Source organism: Propithecus coquereli, unplaced genomic scaffold, assembly GCF_000956105.1.
Source record: "Propithecus coquereli isolate 6110/MARCELLA unplaced genomic scaffold, Pcoq_1.0 Scaffold140, whole genome shotgun sequence".
Taxonomy (NCBI): Eukaryota; Metazoa; Chordata; class Mammalia; order Primates; family Indriidae; genus Propithecus; species Propithecus coquereli.
In genome coordinates, this window is record NW_012138303.1 from 3,713,302 (window position 1) to 3,734,618 (window position 21,317).

Here is a 21,317-nt window from a genome sequence, read left to right on the forward strand (position 1 = left end):
TTGAGTTGGGTAATTGAATGGAAGAAGAATATAGGAATAAAGTACGTAGGGATATAGAAGGCTTTAGTTAAAGTTGATTTCAGATCATTGCAGAAAATTTACCGAGCAATACTATCAGGACAATTGGCCAGTTGTGTTTTATGTGTTTGTGTGGGTGTGTATGTGTGTATATATGTGAAGATAAATATATATATACATATATATTTTAACAATTTTGTGCATGAAGCAAAGTTTGTATATACTGAACCATCAGAAAGCAAAGGTATCAGGTGTGGAATTTTTCCTCTGTGGCATCATGTCGGCGCTCAAACAGTTTCAGATCTTGGAACATTTCAGATTTTGCATTTTCAGATTAGGGATGCTCCACCTGTGTTAACTCATTTATCATCATAACCACCCTGAGAGGTGGTTACCAGGAGTGTGTGGATATGGAAATGGGGAGATGTAGGTCAAAGGATACAAAGTTGCAGATATACAGGATGAATAAGTCTAGATCTCCAACATACAACATGAGGACCCTAGTTAATAATATTGTATTATATTCACGATTTTTCCTAAGAGATTAGATTTTAGGTGCTTTTGCCACATTAAAAAAAGTTTTATTTTTAAGAAGTTCTATGCTACCATTTCACACGTTGGATTGCCTGCAGCCATAGGAGGAGGGTCGCCTCCAGGGGAACAGGATCTCTCCCAGGAAACCCTCTCCAGGAGTCACAGAAACAACACAGGGCACAGCAAGGCAAGCCGAAGAGCAGTAGTGGCCCCACCTGGCTCCGAGCCCCAGGGACTCGCCAAGGGCAGCTGCTGCCAAAAGATACAAAAGATAAATCTCCCCCAGGCTAGGGAATGGTAGAAAGAACAAAGGAGGAAAGAAAGGCCGGCACAAAGAGGGAAAGAGAGAGGAGGTGCACACAATGAAAGTGAATATCATTAAAAGCACTGCTGAAACCCAGAAGGGAAAGCGCTGACCAGACATCAAAAAAGACAGCAAAGCCTCTGCACTTTCCAGTTCCTCAAGAGTAAACCAGTTACCTCTGCACAATAAAGAACCTGCCATCACATCAGGTGGGGCGGCTCCACTGGAAAGATAAACATCGCAGTAAATGAAAAGTTCCCAAACATGGAAAGCGAGATTCCTATAAAAACTCATCAACCAAAAGTTCTACTCTGGACCCTCAAGGTGCCCCATTACAGAAAACAATCCTAGCAGGGTCGATAAATCCTTTTGGGGGAAACAGTTACAGAAAGAAGAAACGCATTCCTAGCAGTTTATAGACAGTGAAAAAATGAGCAGGGCTTGAAAAGGAGGTAACTATGGAGCTGGGCAGCGAGCAGCCTGCCCTGGTAAGAAAGTTTCCAGTCTGGGATCCAAACGCTCACACTCAAGAACGTTCAGCTGCATGGCCACGGCACCACACTACAGCCAGAGGTCACCGGATTCATCATTTACCTGTTGTAAAGTCTTGGTACTTGAGACGTCTTGCCTAGCTAGCTCCCTCACTGGACAGACGAGGTCGTGGAGTCTGGAGTCAGCACTGGAAAACTCGCTAAGTGGCTCACTCTTACCGGGGGCGTTTTATATCCTAGGCACTGTGCTGAGTTACATGCACTCTCTCACTACGCTGGACAGATGAGAAAAGATGGAGGGAGAATGTGAAATTTGCTGAGGATAAGAGGCAGAGTTGGGATTCAAGTCCCGTCATTCTAGTGCCAGAACCCAAGCCCTTGGTCGCCCATCTAGCCCACCGGTCCGGCAGTCCCTCCACCACGCCACACTGCCTCTTCGCTTCTGTGATGGTTCGTTCCACATGGCAACTGGGCTAGGCCACGAGGACACCAGGAGCCAGACAACTGGTCAAACATCATTCTAGAAGTTGAAGGTATTTTTAAAATGAGATTAGCATTTAAATCAGTGGACTCTGAGTCAAACAGATAACCATGCATAATGCGGATAGGCCTCATCCAATCACTGAAGGCCTTAACACGACAAAGACCGACCCACCTAGAGGAAGAGGGAATTACACCAACAGCCTTTCGACTCACTGCAACTCTTCCCTGGGTCTCCAGCCTGTTGGCCTATCTTGCAAATTTTGGATTTACTAATCTTCCACAACAACGTGAGCCAATTTAAAATCAACCCCTCTCTCTCTCTTTCTCTCACTCTCTCCCCTTCCACATATATCCCTAACACGATTTCCATCACCCCACAGGCCATATGCTCACTTACATGAGGAGGGGGAGCCCTGCAGCTTCCTCTTCTCTGCAGGGATGGCAATATGGTTTACAGAGAGCACACCCAACCCAACTTGACCTCTTAGAACAGTCACACTCGGTGCTCTCTTTGACATCTTAAACCTTAAAGAAACTCTACTGGGCCCAACAGGTTTTCCTAAAATGGACCCAGATGTTCTTACATGTAGAATGTCAATTATATTCTTCTTAGGGAGAGTGGTACATGAAAGACACCAAGCAGCTGAGGTTTCACGTACATTAATGTGATTTGGGAAAATTATCTTCAAAAGGGTAACAAAAAGGAACAGTGAACACAGCTGGGTAGGCTCACCATTTCAACATCTGTTATAGCCAAAAGCATGTGACTATGCTGGGCTCCACCTGTAGCCGTGGTCACCGTCACTATCATCTCAATACTCTGCTCAGCCTTCTGGTCTCACCTCAATTCTACCTACTCCCCCATCCCAAGTGTCATCATTCCTTACTAAGGGGGCTGTTTAAAAGCCACTCCCTGTTGAAATCTCTACTCAATCTCCATGTTCATTTTGGCATACAGTAAGCATTTAATAAATGGTTACTGACAAGGACCAAAACACACGCACTCCCTGGCCACACTCCCTGTTTGTTTATTCAACAAGTATTTGTTGTGCTAGGAAGTCCCCACCCTCCAAGAGCTCGCATGTCACTAAGGATTCAGGACACTACACTATGTCTGGTACAGAGTAGGATAAATGTTAATGTTAACAGCACCAGCCAAGAGTGAAGAGAACACAGGAACCCAGAGGGGAAAAAAGTACTTAAATTATCTGGAAGGGGAAGGGAAGAGAATGGGAGAGTGGGAGCTGGAAGTTGGGCCTCCCAGAAGACACAATGCCAGGCCTGAAGGATGAGTAGGACGCCTGCATGGAGGTGAACACAAGGACCCTTGGCAGAAGGAACAGCATTGTCAGTGGCTGGAAGGTACGTGTTACTGTATACCTGGGGCAGGAAGGAACTCAGGGTACAAGGGCTGAAAGAAAAGGCTAGGAAGTGATCCCCATGGAACCCCCCACTGACTCCCCAGAGAGAATCCTCCACAGTGTCCCAGCAAATCACATCAACCTGCCCCACCCAGCAGACCACTGCAGGGGCTGGGGGTGGAAGAAGGGAGTAGCTCCCACTGCAAGTGGGAAATAAAATCTGCCCCTCGGTGTTGTCTGTATGAAATGCTATCCACGCAGGTGTTCTCTCTAAAAGGCCAAACCATGTAATTCTGACCTCTCTGGCCAGCAGCTGAGGTAGGCTCTGATTAGGTACTTGGAGACTAGATCAAGCTCCTCAGACAGGAGTCCTGGGGTAATAACCGTGTGCAGGCACTCGAGCTCTGGCACCCTCCCTGCGCCCAACCTCTTTCATGCCAAGAGTTAATTGGCTTCACCTGAGACAACGCTCATTCCTTTTTGGTTAGAATTTCTGTGTACACATGGATGCTGGCTGCCACCGCGACTGTGGGTTTCTATGGGACCAGAGGGAATCACTTTACTTCTCTCTTGCCTTACTAGCTTTTATTAAATAGTGGCACTGTTACTAATGCAAGCACCTCAGTGATCTTGACTGAGATGAAAATAATGTCGTGTTTAAAATTTATGACTATTATATATCCAAAGTACAAAGGTTATAAAAGTATAGTGAAAAGTAAATCTTTCTGCACCCTGGCCACCCAGGTCCTTTTTCCAGAATGAACCAGTTACCAGTTTCTTGTGTACTATCCTGGAGATATTCTATGCATAATAAACATGGGGGAGGGTGTGCATGCATGTGTACACATAAATACCTACATATACACACACGTTTATATCTGTATTTTTAGTATAATTGGCAGCACATCATACCCAGTTCTAAACCTTGATTTTTTTAAAAAATAAAATACCTTGAAGACGGCTTTATATCAGTTCAGGAATCTACCCATTCTTAATGGTTGTGCAGTATTCCATTATTTATACTATAATTTATTTAAAAGTCCCCTCTTGCAGTTTCTAATCCTTTGGTTTTATAACAAATTCTTTGCTACATAACCTTATATATGCATCATTTCACACGTGCATGGGCCTACACTTAGGATAAATTCTTAGAAGGAAATTTGAGAGTAATTTGGGCGTAAAAGTCATGTGAATTTTCAAATTTAATAATTTCCACATTGTTTTCCACAGGGATGCTACCTCTAAACCATACACTAAATTAACACACACATCTGGGTCTACATCGGAGTTTCTATTCTGATCTATTCAGGCACTTATTCTAGTATCAATTTTACCTCCTGTAAGTATAATTTTTCCTATTATAGCTTTATCATGATTTTATATCCAGAAAGCTGTTATCACTCATCTTTTCCAAACTTTTTTGTATTGTTTTAAAAAAATTTTTACATATTTACTTTAAAATAATAGCTAACGTATTTAGTGCTATGTGCCAAGTGCCAGACTCAGCATTTTAAATGTATCAGCTCATCTAATTATGACAATAATTCTATAAAATAGACACTACTATTATTCTTATTTTTTCAGAAGAGGAAACTAAGGCACAGAGAAGTGACAAAACTTGCTCAAGATCACACAGCCAGTGACAAGTACAGCTAGGATGCAAAGTAAGAGTCCGTTCTCCCATCCACTTAGCAAAACTCATTTGCAGAATGAGATTTATTTTGTTGTTTCTAACCTTCTGAGATGGGTGCTTAATTCATTTGACTTTCATGATTTGTCATCTATTCATGCAAATAATTAAACCTTTGGATTTTCCTCTGAGCCCTGTTTTAGCTGTGTCCCATACGTTTTGAATACTGTATCTTACCACAGTGCTTCCTCTGCTGTTAGAAATCTGTATTCTCATGTTAAATTTATAGATTAACAAAGGAAAAATAAACATTTTTATGATGTTGAGGGTTCCCATCCAAGAATAGGGCATGCCTTTTTCCATTTGCTTAAGATTTTTTCATATAAAACATACCCATTTTTATCGTGATTATTTGTAAGTATCTTTTCAAATTGTTATTTTAATGAATTTTTTTTTCTTCCACTATGACTTCTAACCAGCTGTTGCTGGAATATATTGAAACTACAGATACCTGTATGTGATATTAAGCCTGAATGCTATTATTTCTAATAGTTTTCAGTTTATTTTCTTGAGTTTTACACATTAAAAATTAACATAACTATTAATTTTTACTTGTTCTTTTTCTTGCTCATACTTCTTTTGTATTTATTGTTAAATAATAGAGATAAAAGACCTCCTTGTCTCACTCCTGACTTTTAATGAGACTTAAAAATTGGGGATATTGAAATCCTGTTCACATTGAGTGCTTACAGAACTACAGAAATTAGAAACTGGAAAAAACCAAACTATTTAGGTAACTGTAAATGTATGTTCTTTCTAATGTGTTTTATGGCGGTGCTTTTTTACTGAAATTTTCTTTGAGGTCAGATTGGGTAGCATAGCAGCTCTACCTTCAGAAAGTGTTCTCTGATATCCAGCTTTTAAATGCTTCCTCATTTAATAATTTAAAAATCTTTAATTTGTTATAAAAGTAACACAGTCCTTAAAGAAAATTTGGGATCTAGAGAGAAACAGAAAAAAATGAAGTGTTTTGTAAGTGAATTAACACTAGCTTGGGCTTGGGGGAGCCCACACTGTGTGCATGTGCCCCTCCATCTGCATCGCGGCCACCACGGTGCCTACCTGGGTCCCCTGAGCTGTTGCTGTTCCTCTCACTCTCCCCATCTTCCTGGCCATCTGCATTCTGCTGCGTGTGCTGCAGGCTCAGCTTGTGGCAGACCTCAAAGGCCTGCCCCACCGTCCGGACGATTCTCATAGCTTGGCTCTGGGAAGGAGAGAGGAGAAGAGTGAAGGACATGGAGACTCCACAAGGACACAAGACGGGTCAGGATGGCTGAGGCTGTGTGAGGGGAATGGGGACAGAAACCCACAAAGCCAGCAAAGGAAAGAGATGAAAAAAACGGAGGTTTTTCAGATGTGCAAATACTGTATGCACAAACAAGAATGTGAAGACATTTTCCTCTCCTGAGATACTCCAGAAAATAGAAACTGTCACCACAGTTCTGAAATGATCAGTCAACGGAAAGGACAGACAACAAATACATCAACTCTGGACTCAGCCCCAATTCCTCCCTCCCGAGTGTAACAAAGTAGTCAATAAGCTTCAGAATCTTTTGCCAACCATTATCAAATGTTCTATGGGGTCCATCAACCCAAAAGGAACTCAGCCACCTTTTTATTTTTTGCTGCTACACATGTTGTGTTTCCCTGGAGCTCCTGCAGCCCAGGGCTGTGGTGACATGGGGCTTGGAAGCCCTGGCCTAAACAGCAAGACCAACTGGACCTCAGGATCCAAGGCCCCCAGAACCCCACAGGCGGCCAACTAAACCTAAGGGGAGTCTTTCCATGTCTAACTCCAAAGACGTCACTCCCTTGAGTCTGTTCTGTGCCTTCCTCCTTTCATTTTGCTATTTAACCTGTTCCTTTAAGAGCCCAAGAAGAGAGCCCAACCCTAGCTCCCAGAACTCCACCACTTAACCGGGAGAGGGGAGGGAGGCCAAAGCAGCCTATTTCTGTGCAGAGCCTTAAGCAACCCGAGAAGGCTGGGAGGAAGAATCCAATGCAGGGGTTCCACGGCATGGTCCCAAAGGTGGATAACTGACGATAACTTGATGATCAGTCAGCTTTTGCTTTCTTTCAAGGATAAAAATGAGTAAAATGTGAAATAGTTTCAGAGCTCAGGCTCCTCAAGCATCCCTACCACCACAGGCTGTAGTTTATATAATCTAATTGTGACTGTCACCCTGTACTCAAGTCTAACATTAATCATGTTTTAGATGGTTTGACTGCAGGTCAGCTGTGACCACCTCGTGACACCACAGAAGTCCATCGATCACATTCAAAACCCCCAAAGTCACGTCAGCAGTCAAGCAGAGCTTCTCATCTGCATGAGACAGCTGGTATCACGTCACCAAGCTCGTGCCCAGTGTTTTGGTAAACTTAAAAGGCCTTGCTGAGGGTAATAAAATGAGCCACATTTATGCTTTTTAAAATATTAAAATTAGCTCATATTTCTCCTTACTATCTTCATGAACCCCTAGGGACCTCAGAACCCCATAGATGGAACTTCTGCTCTGGTCCATTGTCTACGGGGTATAACTTCTTAAACTGCTATCCTTGCTATCTCCTCAAGCCTGGTGTCGTATCTATGTTCCTTCTTTTTACTTCAGGCCAGAGCATCCATGTTAATCATGAAGAGGTATCTTGCCCAAATCCTCACCCACATGTCTACTTTAGATCTCAATCTACTTCCTCAACTCAAGCCACCTCCTAAAAGTAACTGTCTGATAGCTCAAACCACTCTTAGCCCATTATACAAATTCTAGACAGATTCCCCGCCGGTCCCTCACCAGGAACATCCTGACATTTCTGGGTGGTAAGAACCTTAAGTGAAGCAGGAGGAGACAGGTAACTTCCATGGGGTCCCCCATCACCCAGTGGTGGATCAGAACCTCTTTCCTCTATGTCCATCCTTAATTTCCTTCTGTGTCCACAGGGTAGGCTCAGGCCTCTTCTCACACGATAGGCTTACAGAGTCTAAGAGACAGCTGTACTGTCTGCACAGGAAGCTGAGAAGCAGTAGGCATCAGTCCTAAGCACGAAGCACCCACCCTTCCCGTTCCCAAAACATACAAAAGGTGTGATTTGGAGGGCACAGTCCCTAACAAACCTGGGCCAAGAACACCGCTTTCTATATCTCCTTTGGCGGTCACACTGTGCTCTGGTTAGAAGACTGAGCCAGGAAGCTCAACTCTTGGGTAAAAAAGGAGAAGAAAAGGCTGCTCTACCCAAAAGTGTTATTCCCATGGTCCTCCTCAGATATTTTTATTCCTTATTCCCTTTATAAGGGCAGACTACCTACGGTTAATCTCTCACAGCAAAGCTCATCACTAGCTTACCAAACCTTAGATACGGCTTCATTCTACCTACCAAGTATATCCAGCGTCCATTACAGAGAACCCCTCTTCTCTGACTCTTGGAATTTCGCTCTAGGCATCTTTATAAGTGGAAAAAGTAAGTGTTTTAGGTTCTAGAAATAAAACCTAAATGCTTTTAAGTAGAAATGATATATAGAGATTAAGTGTTTAATTCTATTACTTTCTTATCTTACATGAATTAATCCAGATATCGCAAACTGAATAAATGCCTGCAAAGACTGAGTTAGTCTCTTGCAATCTGTATCATTCTCAGAGCACAGACCCAGCTTCTCTTTTTTAAAATACACAGTTATATAGAAAATTCCACATTCACTATTGTGTTTGTTGCTATAAAATCTCATGTTTTTCCTAAGGAGGAAATGGTACAAATTCCACCATCTCTGTAAATCACAGACACTTCCCTAACTGGCTTTTAAGATGATATTAAAAATTTAAAGGTCTTCAAACATATATCCCTGGTCTATGGGATTAGACAGGGGTAGGGATTGAATTTCTAAACTTGCCTTTGGAAGGAAGCGCTCAGATTTAAATAAGAAGATGGAGTTGGTGAGGAATGACTTCACAGAAGACCTGGCATTTCTCATGCGCCACAAGATTACAAATGGACGATGGGATGCACTCAGAGCTGAGCATTTTAAGAACCTAGATTCTGGCTCAACTCTACATCGTGCTACCTTTATCAAGGACAGACGTGGGGAACACACCCACAGGTTCAAACAACTATTTATAAGCCCAAAATGGTTGTAAGGAAGTAGGCTGGTTTTAATGCTTAATATTTATGCTATTTCATTTTCACATTTTAGTCCATTTACTAAGATCAGCAATCAACTCTGAGCTCTATCTGATTCCCCTGAAAAAGTAGAAAAGCAGACTTCAGGTTTACTGGTCCCGCCTTGCCCATGTTGGAAAGGGCATTCCGCTCCTCAGCCTCCCATTTCCTTGATCACAGATGTTCTTCTCTATAATGTTCCTGGAACTTCACTGAAAAAGTGAATCAGTCAGGTCTCTCTCTATAGCGTCTCCTCTGTCACACAGGGGAATAAACATATGGATAACATATATGATAACACCTCCCACAGTGCTCAGCATATAGTAAGTGCTCAAGAAATGTTTTATTCTGAATATGGAATTCACTGCACCAAAAGGCAATTAAATTAAGGCAGAAAACAAAAAATAGTGCAGTAAAGGTGGGATTATTAACAATAGAAACATAAAGACACCAAAAGGAACACCTCATACATATGTATGCTGGCATCGAAAGGGCTATTCCACCCCTTTCCTCCTCCACGGCACCAGAGGGAAACTCCTGGGCCAAATGGATCTTTGGTCTGAGCTAGCATGATGGTTTCTATACATGAGGAAAATTGTTGAATAAGAGTTCTAGTTTTTTTTTTTTTTTTTACATTCACTGCTAAATGGTTTCATTTTGATTTATGCTTTACTCCTTTTTAATGTGAAGGCTGTATTTCTATTCACAGTGAAAGGACACAGTGGCACATTTTATGAAGAGCCCTCTGCACTTGAATACATAATCAAGTCACCCCATCTGCTTTACAGAATGATGACATGCACATAAAAGAACTGCCCTTCCCATCTACCACTCCAGGAGTCAGAAGGGGCTGGGTGGGTCTACTCATAAATGGCTATGTGAGTTCAGATGCCCCCTGACCCTTTAGGCTCTCCTTCCTTCACCAGTGAAGTCTACCTGTAGAGGATTCTATACGAGAGCCCTACTAGGGGGGCAATTACCTGAAGGTGGCTAGCAGGGGCAACCTGTGCCTGGCAGCAGCTGTCCCTCCCACCATCTGCTCCCTGCACAACCATGTCGGCTCCTGCCTGCTAGGCCTACCCTACTTGGTCATCCTGCCTTCTGCCTGCCACCCCAGAATGCAAGAATCAAACATGCCGGGACTTAATAGTTAATAAGCCACGTCTGAACCCAAGAGAGAGAGAACTCTGGTAAAGAGAAGCTTTAAAAAGAAGTCCTTTCAGAGATTTTTATGAATACTTGTCTTTGGGTCTCCCAAGTCACAATGAAGCAGTTGCTCACATCTCATGACCACAAAGAGGTCTTTGGAAACCAAAGTGGAGGTTTAAAGATTGAAGGCAGTGAGGTGCAAAGAACAAACAAGTGGGACATCCAGAAGGTAGCCTTTTCGAGTTCTAAAATCTGGCTATTCTCTGGAATTTGCTAAATTTTTTTAAAGCATCATTATATCACATTATTTCTGTACAAATCAAGTTTAGTTTTACATAAGCCCCTGAAAGAGCTTTGCCACATGGATCAAATCTTCCTGTCTAAAAGCCATTTTCTGTTAGCAGCCCAAAGCATGTGTGGCCTCTTGGTTGTCAGGATTAGGCTAGATATGGTTGCTTTGATGTTTTCAAAGCTGGAAAGGGATGTCTAACCCCAGAGTGGCTCTCAGCTGCAGATGGAGAGCACTGAAGCTCATGGGAGTGCCAATTACAGGCAATTTTGTGAAAATAGGGCTGGAAGGGAAGCTGTCTTAGAACCATATACCACTTACCTTTGCCACACACAGCAATGATTCTTTAAACCCCCTCCTTTTCACGTTGACATAGCTCTCTCTCCCCGGCCCCCAGGACATCCCTGGACCTAGCACAAAAGTCAAGACGCAATGAACAGCTGTTCTCTTTAGCACACCTAATGTGGGTATTCACTATACACCTAGCAGGTGTCAATATTTGATAAATTGCAGCAATGGTCATCAAATTAACACTATATTCTCAGTGAGTGTGGGTTGCATACTCAAAGGCAGACAAAAGCCTGCAGTGGTAGCTTTAGGAAGATGGAAATCAAAAGGTTGATGCCTATACTTCATTGGCCCACAGAAAAATTATGGTCAGTCATGATTTTATTTTCTTCCATCCAAGTACTAACCAGGCCTGACCCTGCTTAGCTTCTGAGATCAGACAAGACAGGGTGTGTTCAAGGTGCCATGCCCATAGACTATGATTTTATTTTCTGTTCTCCTTCTCAGTGACCTTGCTGTTAGCTGGTCCTATAAACTTTGGGAATCTTTTAAGTGCTATATACATGTAAAAAATGACTATTAGTCTTATTCTGCAGCCGATTTAATAAATAATCTTCGGCACGGTTCTGAATTTCATTGTCCTGGAAAAAGCTCTCTATTTCACAACTTATTAAGATAATTAAAGGAATCATCAGATAAGCAAGGTAAGTAGAGAGCATAAGCATAAAATGCAAGATGAAGATGATGATGATAATGACAATAATAAAATGAGAAAAAAGAGAAGGCAGGGCACACATCTTGCAAGTAAGGTTCTTTATTAGTCTACCAGCTCCCCACTCTACTATGGTTACTGCTCCCCCTGATATATTCTGGGCACTCACGATTTGTCTGGCAAGTACTTCTGAATTCCAGAGAATTGAAGTCCATGAAGTCAGGGGCGGGACAGCTCACAGATTTACAATTCTCATCTATCACAGCGATAAAATACAGTGTCCTTATCTCGACCTTAACTACCACAGAATCTCAACAAAAATAGAACTGAATGTCATATTTCTTTAATGTGGATTTTTCTGAACCTTAGTAAAAGATTTAGCTCATATATATCAAGTGATTGCAATCTATGGAATTTACAATGCTGAAGCATGAAAATATTTATATTTGGACTTCTACATACAGGAAGATCCAAGGTGCCGAGGCTCTGAAATGTTAGATAGGTTAGGTTTGTGTCCAACAGGTTATTCAGTGGCCTTGATAACATAATTTGATTGAGACAATACCTTGGACATCAGAATATTGCTCAGTACGAGGAAAGTTTAGTTCCAAAACAGGTGTGACTTTCAACACTGACAGCATATTCTGCATTGTAAAGTTTCCAATAGACTTCTGGTTTTCTCCTACTACTCTGCTAGTCCATGAAACATAGTACCACAAAGGAAAGAAGGATGAGTTATAACCTCAGTGCAGTCAGTAACCAGATGAGTGACCGTGGACAAGTTAAAATACCTTTCTAAGTATTGATCTCCTCATTCATAAAGAGAGAGATTTCGACTAGATGAGTTTTGAGACCTATGATTTCTATATTTTGCCTTCCCAACCCAACCCACAGCTATAAAAAAACAACAACAACAAAAAAAAACAGCTCAATTTAGGACTTTCCAATCTTTCACCTCTTAAGCTTGACCAAGTAAGTGATTCACACGTTAACATATGGCTGTCATCATCATTCAAAATCCATTGCAAACTCTAAAGGACAGTTAAACTTCACAGCTGTGGCCCCCAATTTAATGGTGACAGCATTATAGGAGGAAATGACTTCTCCTAACCCAAACCAATTGGGCTGTGATTGCAGGCAAAATTATTTCAAGGAGCTGCCCGTGACGATAATGGGGAGATTCCTGCGGCTCCTGTTAATCACCAACACTTCACGCACGGATGTGCTAATAAGTACAGTCACTCTTAATCAGGGCAGACAGCCACATCCTCCTGGGGCTAGGAGAAAATGACAGGAGGGTGACATCCACTCCACAGGAGAGGTCAAAAGACCATGCAAGAGGCTTCTCAAGAGGCAAAAGGCCTTGCAAATGAACAGTATCATTATATCCCCCAAGAAGGGGAAATGAGGAATGCCCATACTGTTAGGGAGTGTCTCCAGTGGATGCTCTTAGCTGGGAAAAGGCCCACTCCCATCCCTCCCTCTAGCGTGAGTCCGAAGAGTGCTAGGACTCCTCCACCGCAATCCCAGCAATCCTTCCCAGTCGTGGAGAATTTGTTCCTGAAAGATCAGATCACTTCGCACATAACAATCAGCATTCCTGAGATGCCTTCCATGATTTGATTGATGGCTGGAGAAACTCAAGTCCAGAGAGGCTCATGTGTCTTTTACATAAGCTTCTTGTAACAGGTCTTCATGACCAAAATCCTGGACTGGGAAGCAGGAAGTCCAGTTTTAGTCTTAGTGGCATCACTGATTCACTGTGTGACCAGGGTAATTTACTTCCCTGGGCCCTTTCTTTCCACGACTATAAAAGGGCGTCACTATTGACCATACAAGGATACTAGGAAGATAAAGGAAAACCTATGTCAAAGTGATTTGGGCCATTCAAAGTTAAGAAGCTCTTCATATCCACATAATGATTACAGTAGAACCTGGTTACAAATTGGTCTTGGAAAACAAAGCTACTCCTTAGTTATGCAACTTCCTGTAGTTAAGAGCGTGAGCTCCAGAGACAGACCTTTTGGGTTCAGTTCAGTTCTGACTCCACTATTTATGAGTTCTTACCCAATTTATGTGCCTTCAGTGTCCACTTTCTCATCTACAAAATGAAGAGCACAATAGTACCTACCTCGCAGAGTGGCTGTGGGAATGAAATAAGACAATTCATGTATAGAGCTTAGAACAGTCTCAGGCACACAGCAAGTAATCAAAACAGGTTAGATATTATCATTCGACTTAATATAAGGCTAGAACTTAGATAATCTAGAGTAGGAGAAGAATAACAGGCACCGTATTATATTCCTGCAAATTTTGCTATCTACCTTCTGGTAAAAGCCCAGTTGAAAAGAATCAGCTCAAGGTCAAAATCCTCAAGGTGGGAACCACATTGGCTATGTGTGTGACTAAAGGAAGATCCACAGGTATAGAATAACAACTGCAGGGAGCAAGCTATAGGAGGGCCCTCTACCAGGAAAGCTGAGATAGCAGACCCGTATTCTCAACCAACAGGAGAGGCAGCCCCTGTCCCCACCATGAGCTATAAGGTAAGGATGGGGACACCAGCATTCAAAGCCTGTCATGAGGAACGTGCCATGGGTGTGCACACAGGGGACATGACACGATGTGAACCAGCAATAACCAAAGCTCTGACATAGCAAGGAGCTCATACGAGGTTTCTCTACACTATGATCAATACCAGGGCCCTGTACAACACCCAGGTATGTTGGCTTCCAGTCAAAAGCTCTCCCCATTGACTTCCAACAATCCAGAAACATCTCTTCAAGACATGTTTACTCAGAGTCTATACTCTTCCTCTCAATTCTTTTAAGTATTCCTATGATTTTCCAGTTAAAACTCCTTCCCAAACCAAATTATCATCTCTCAAAACCAGAAGTGATTTACGAAAAAGTAAATCACCACGTTTGGAAAGCTAACCAAGATGGTGAACAAAATGTCACAGGCGTGTTCCCCAACTCTCCCTGATTTAGCTTCCTTTGCGAACAATCTCTTATCTTTTCTGGCTTGGAAACTGGCATCCCCACCTACAGTTCAGCAGTCCCGGGGCTCACAGCCCAGGCTGAATGGAAACTTCCCTCAGCTGCCTGGCCACAGGCCTGCAAAGGCCTGAGAACCCGCCCTACAAAGAGCTACAGTCTCAGTAGGTGAGGGTGAAAGGGACACAGAAAATAGAAGAGCCAGAGATCAGAATTAGCTCTGAGAGCTGTGAGACATAGGAAAAATTTGATATGATAGGGAACCAGATAATTACTCCTAATGAGAAAGCAACTCTGTGCTTCACTTCAAGATCAAAGTTATAAGCAGGCATTGCTCTTAGGCTCAGGTCTTGGCAGAAGAATGAGATTGCCCCTGCTATGTTTGTATTGCTACATTAGATCCAATGGCAAGGAAAATATAATATAATGATCTCCGTTATCTAGGTTTCTTGCTCAAAATTCTTTTGTTCTGCGTGTCTCCCTGGTTCTAAGCAGTGCCTAGTCATTGGAACTTGGGCAAGTTATTTAATCCCTCTGAGCCTCTATGTACTCATCTGTAAAAATAAGGGTGAAAATTACCTGTCTTATGTTTTTCACTGTAGTATACGGATAAAATAAGAATAATTATTGAAGCACTTGGTAAATGATAATGTGTTATTTGTAACTTTAATAAATTCCAAGGTCCATGTGGTCTAGTTCACGTACAAAACTAAAGTCAGAAACACAGTCAAACACTCAAAATGAATTAAAAGGGATTCCAGTCTTTAGATGCATCTGTCAAAGAACATTACAGATGATCTAATTCATAACTCTCAAAAGAACTCTGTATTTCCTGTCTCTCCTCCCCAGGTTCCCCACACTGCAAAGCTGCATAAGAGCCTTTCAATCTCCCAAACCCTAAACTCTCTCATCCCCAGCTCCTACAGCTGTTCTTTCTCTCTTCTTCCTACGCCTCTTCCTATCAGTTCTGTATTATGCAGCTCAATTTAGCCTCACTTATATATTTTTTTTTCTCTCAACTGTGCTATTATCTAGAAAGTGAAGTCTGGCAACTTACCTTTTATTTCCCTCCCACTTTCCAGCTCTAGCACTTTCCATCCAATTGTATGATGTACATTTTGAAAGCTTGGAACAGGGTGGGTAAGGACGCAAATCTCCTTATAGGAAGAGGCTAAGTCAGCGAAGCATGGCTCTCCTTGTGGAGCTAGGGTGGGGTACGGGACACATCAACAAATCTTGACCCTGTTGTGTATTGTATTATTCTTATTATCCCCATTTAACGAGGGATCTATGAATGTATTACAGAGGCCTTAGGACATAAGATGTCACATACCATTCAAAGGAGAACTAGGCAGGAAGAGGGCTGGAAGACCTCCTAGGAAGCCGGGCCTAGTAGTTTGTCTCTAGTAGGCCGATTAGGGCCCTCAGAGGCATAAACAGTGTTTTCCAAAATCTTTTCCGCAGAAAAATAGTTCCCAGGATATGCACACACATTACATAGAAAAAATATGGTTCCCTGGCCAAACCAGTTTGCAAAATACTGGGTTAAACAAAGTTAAAGGGGTTTCTTTAACTTCAGGACTTCTTGGCAATTTAAATCAGGTAGTTTTATTAATAGCAAGGAACATTTTAGATTATAAATGTTTTCCAGAATATATTTTAGGAAATGCTGGTTTTGACTATCCTCCTTATTTTACAGACAAGCAAGCTGAGACCTGCATAACATCACTTAGGGTTCCAATGGAGAGGTGGGGCTAGGTTTCATTTTCCTAACACCCAGGTTTCTAAAACCCCAGTTTTGTGTGTTAGACTCCTGGAGGAATGACAGAAAGAAGCCTCTACAAAACTGTAAGAGTTGCATTTATTCAAGTATCAAGGTTGTCATACCAAAATAATCACCCAGGACAACCAACATCACAAACTAAGTCTAAACTAGGTTCCATATGTCATATTTTGTAGCCCACTGATCAACACACAGAATTATGATGAAGGATCGCCTTAGTAATGGCAGTGCTTTCTTCCTACCACAGGCTGAGGAGAGTATCATTCCTGGTGCTGTCTACTTGCTCCCGTCCAGAACACTTACCCAATGGCCAAACCCTCTCCAATTGTCTGTATGTAACTAAGTACAAAGCTCAGATGAAACTAAAAGAGAATTTCATTATACAGGAGCAATGACAGACAACCAAGATAGCTCTCCCTTGCCTGTCCTTACAACAGTCACCTCGAAACCTTCAAGGGGGAGATGGGCCAATGTCAGGGATGCTCTGGGATCCATCAGAGGAAAATAATAGATGACCAACGACTTTCCTTTTACCTTCTTCTTGGATTTAAAGACGTTACACCTGAAGATATTGCTGGCACCATCTCGAGCGATATAGCTGAAGATCTTCAAGTCTTGGGAATCATGAGAGACGTAGAAGATCCTAGAGGAAGAGCAACAGAAAAATGCACTGAAAATGGCATTAGGTTCAACTATCCAGGCAGGACATCTCTATGTAGGGACACTCTGAAGACAGAGCTCATTAAAGCCAAGTTATTAAAGCAAGTCTTCTTCCTATGGGGTCGAAAAGCCACAATTCAGGAGGCACTTTCAACAGGCACCACACACACACTCCCGGGAGTGACTTCCAGATTTGGAAGAGTGGGCAGGGGACCCACACTAATACTAGCCCTCTCCTGAGGTGGCACACCTGTCCTGGAAACTTGAGTGTTAGGAGGAAAAATCATTCCCATCCTTATCAGAGCAATAAACCTGCTTCTCACCCAGAGAAATATGCACAAATTTCCTGATGCCTGTTGATAGTTGGGGAACCAGCAATGCTAACCTAACACTGGGAGAGACCAGGACACTTCTGTTTCGTTACTGTAGGTCCCTTGGTGATGGTGGCCCCACTTCCTGTCCCTCTCTGCCAGGACCACAGCTTCCATACATCCCTTATATGATTCAACCAATGCCACGAGGTGCACACTGTGGGCCAGGCACTACCCCAGCAGCTGGGGAGGCAGCAGGAACAGGACAGACAGAGCCCCTGAGCTCACAGAGCTTACATGAGGTGATGTCAATAAATGAATAGAAAATCAGCTCTATGAGGAAAAATAAGGCAGAATAAGAAACGGAGCATGATGGAGACTGCTATTTTAGACAGAGTGGCCAGGAAGGTCTCATAGACAGGCAGAGATCCGAGTGATGTGAGGGGGTCAGTCACAGAGATACCTGGGCAAACACACTACAGGAAGCAGGAACACCAAGTTTGCAAGCCCTGGTTCAAGTGGAGTGAATGTGGTCAGTGACAGGGTCATAGAAGCAGCCAAAGACCAAAACGCACAAGGCCTTGAAGGCTATGGCTTATATTCTAAGTGAGATGAAGCATCAGAGGCTTTTGAGCAGAGGGCTGCCTTCCTTATACATTAAACCAAAGGACGATTCTGGCTGCTTGGGGTGGGGAGTGGTAGGGACAAGGATAGAGGCAGAAAGAAAGGCTGGGAAAAGGGGGAAAATTATAAGGAAGGCTCTATTGGCTGAGCCTTAAGTGGACAGGGCACCACCAGAAGCTCCAGGTCTGACTGCTGTCGGCAGGAGGCAAGGAAGGGAGGCTGCAGTGGATGCAGCAGTGGAATTAGTTTAGGGCAATCTAAGGAGAGTGTTGGTCTTGGTACATACCTCGGGGAGGCTGCATCATTTTCATAGAACATTTTTTCTCAATAACAACACTGGTAACTTTCATGCAAGGATTTAACAGGCCTGGTTTATTTTACTGTAAGTCAGTGCTGTGTAGCAGAAAGAAAATGGGATTTAGAGTCTGTAACTTTACCTACAATGTTGCCACCTATGGCAAGGTAAGCTATATAACCAGTGACAGATGCTCAGTTTTGTTACCTGTAAAATGGGACTATTAATAGTAACACCTTGCAGGACTACTGAGAGATAAAATATTCAATAAAGTGACTTTTTTCTTCATATTGATGTAATGTGTAGTAACTGAGATTCTCACCATAAGATTTCAAGCCTAAGGGAGACATTCAAAAGAAAAGTGGGCACAGAGAGGAGAAAAATACTGGAAAGAAATCCAAGTTTACCCCGGGGACCACAGTTTTTTGCTAAACTCCACTAGAAGTCATGTCAGTACATCTCCCATGTCTACCAACTCTAAATCATCCTGAAACAGAAGTTGTTGTGCTTGTTTAGTGTGGCTTCCAAGAAGCTAATCTAAATTATCAGGCCTACAGAGTCCCCAAATCCTTCTAACGATGCCAAATTGTCTTCCTAACATCAAAAGGACAAGCCCACAATTGTACCTTGGCATCTCCTGCCTGAGCTCCAGGCCCATCTGGCCAACCCTTTTGGACATCCCCTCCTGAATGGCCCTGAAGCTTCTCAAATTCATTGTGCCCCCACCGAACTCATCGTCTTCCCCATAATTCTCCAAGCAAACATGGCTGCCTTTCTCCCAAGCCTCGTCTCGATGAGGCGACACACCTACGCAGGCCAGAAACCTAGATATGACTTCCTTGATGCCGTCCTCCAATGCTCATTAATATCCACCACTCATGGCCAAGTTCTTTGCAGCCTCCCTCCCTAGTAAGTCTCTGGTATATATTTTTCTCTTCAACTCCATGTTACCTCCTTAGTTCTCATTTTTCACCTGGATGTTTTCATCCTCTAAACAGTGTCTCTCTGCTTCCTAGCTCACCTATTGCAAACCCACTTTCTAGATTATAAGCAAAGTGATATTTTTAAAAACAAATCATATCTCATCTTCTTCTTTTTAAAACCATCCAAAGGCTTCCTAATGCCTTCAGTATAAAGTCCAAACTCCTTAGCATGGAATATCTACCTTTCTGCTGTCATCTCTCTCCAGAGCCTTGACCTATATAGGCCCGCAGAACTAGTTGCATTGATCTTTCTGCCCTTGGCTACTGCTGTGAACATCCTTGGTATCTTCTAAGACTTGGTTCAGAGAAGGATTCTCTTCCCTTCAGCAGTCTGAGCTGCTGAATCCCCTTGGGCTCAACTTTGCCACGGCATGTATCTCACAGTATCATGTTTATAGCACAGCCTGGTACCCCTATAATACCAGCACAGTGACTGGCACATGGGGGGCTCCTCATGCCTGCTTAGGAGGGAGGGAGGGAGGCATTCCTGCTGTCATTAATAAGCAATTATAATGCGGTCTGCCTGGCTATTCATTTTCCCCACAGGAAGTCAGGTCCAGTTAGTTCAGATGCATGACACATAAAACGTCTTTGATTTTTGTTTTTAACTTATTCTTATGTAATACCCTAAGGACTGAGAACTGGATTTAAAATTGATACAGCAGATTTGAATGCGAACCGGCATGCCTACCAGACACAGAGATGTGGAAGGCACACAGGGACAGCAGTAAGCTAAGATTAACTTAACCTTAACAGACAGAGCACCCTTTCAGAAAATCTGATGAGAACTTGCACATGGATATAGCTGCTCTCTTTGGACTAGAGCCCTCCGGAGACTGCTCTTTCATGTCTAAATTCAGAAACTTAATGTGTCGTTATTAGAAGTAAATAACCTCTAGCAAACCAAAAAAGTCAGCTAGTTAGAGCTTAGAAAAGTTTCCACCAACGTGACCAACAAGCAGAAAGTTTTTCCATGTGACCTCATTCATCAACAAACTAATAAATCAACAAATTAAGGTGTCAGGTCCAAATTTCCACATCTAGAAATATTTTCCAAGAACTTTTATTTCTCTATTACTTGGTTTTCTTAAGAACTGTGATGGTGGGAGTGGTGGAAATTGGGGGGAGGGAAGAGGCATGTGAACACGCAAGAGAACAGGAAAGATTTCCCTTTCTCCTTCCTTCATCTTCATCCTTAACCTAGTGCAGTTCTGATCCTGCTTCCAAAAAGGATGGTCACTTTTCTCGCCTTTCACTAGAATTAGCAAGGGTAAGATACCAAAGCAGTTCATATAACGTTAATAATGATTACTAAGGTTTTATAAGGTTTTTCTCTCCCCTTCAAATTTCCTAAAATTTCTTGCTTTTATTTCAATATATGCATAGGATTATAATTTTCATTTACTAATGGAACTGTTACGCAATAACCATAGCAATAACCTCTTCTGCAGATCTGTATGGCCATAAACTTACCATAAATGACTGAAATATAAACAGTATCTTAGAAAAATGAGATTTGGATTCATCATCATGTTGGAATTCAGGTTCACAGAATGATAAAGAATCACTAGACCCACCATCAACACTCCTCTTCCCAGACTACTAATCTATAGATAAACTTGTTTCTCTTAGAATCATAGGAAAAAAAAAAAATAGAATTTAGGGCAGAAAGAGACTGTGAGGTCATCAGGCCTGAGTCCAACTCAGCATCTCTGTCAGGGTTCAGCAGTGATGGTAACTCGCTCCCTCAGAGAATATCCGGTCCATTTTTGGGAGGTTCTAGTTACCCAGAAATTTTCTCTTATGTTGATTGGAAATCTACCAACAGGAATGCAGGGGAGGAAAATCGTCGGGAACACTGGCCCTGGAGTGGGACAGACCTGGGTTTCAACCATGGCTCTGCCACTTATTAGCTGTAACACCATGGTTGTTATCTTGATCTCCTTCTTGTTCTTCACCCGTGAAATCAGGAGAATCACAGGGCTGCACGTTGTTCAGGGGGTTTAACATATTAACTCTCATGTGAGTTGTATTTAACTAATGCTAGTTTTGAGCCCGGGGCCTCATGAAGCATATGTAACTCACACATCTCTTTACCTTGAGCCTCGTGAACTATTTTTCAAGTTGCATACGCACAGAAAACAATAAAAAATAATAAATTTTTCATTACATTAGAAAGGATTGTTTTGTTTTCAAAGTT

General features: G+C 42.4%; 1 protein-coding gene across 2 annotated transcripts in view; it reads right to left on the reverse strand.

Annotated features, from left to right (window-relative positions):
- The window catches only part of LOC105806455 (uncharacterized protein C1orf226-like), a 285,411-nt gene that overhangs the window by 35,835 nt on the left and 228,259 nt on the right, over positions 1–21,317 (reverse strand). For both annotated transcript variants that reach the window (XM_012639579.1, XM_012639581.1), the window contains exons 5-6: positions 16,779–16,887; positions 5,944–6,085 (exon numbers count right to left, since the gene is read on the reverse strand). In XM_012639579.1, coding sequence (XP_012495033.1) covers positions 5,944–6,085; positions 16,779–16,887 — 251 coding nt within the window. The remainder of the gene's footprint in view (positions 1–5,943; positions 6,086–16,778; positions 16,888–21,317) is intronic.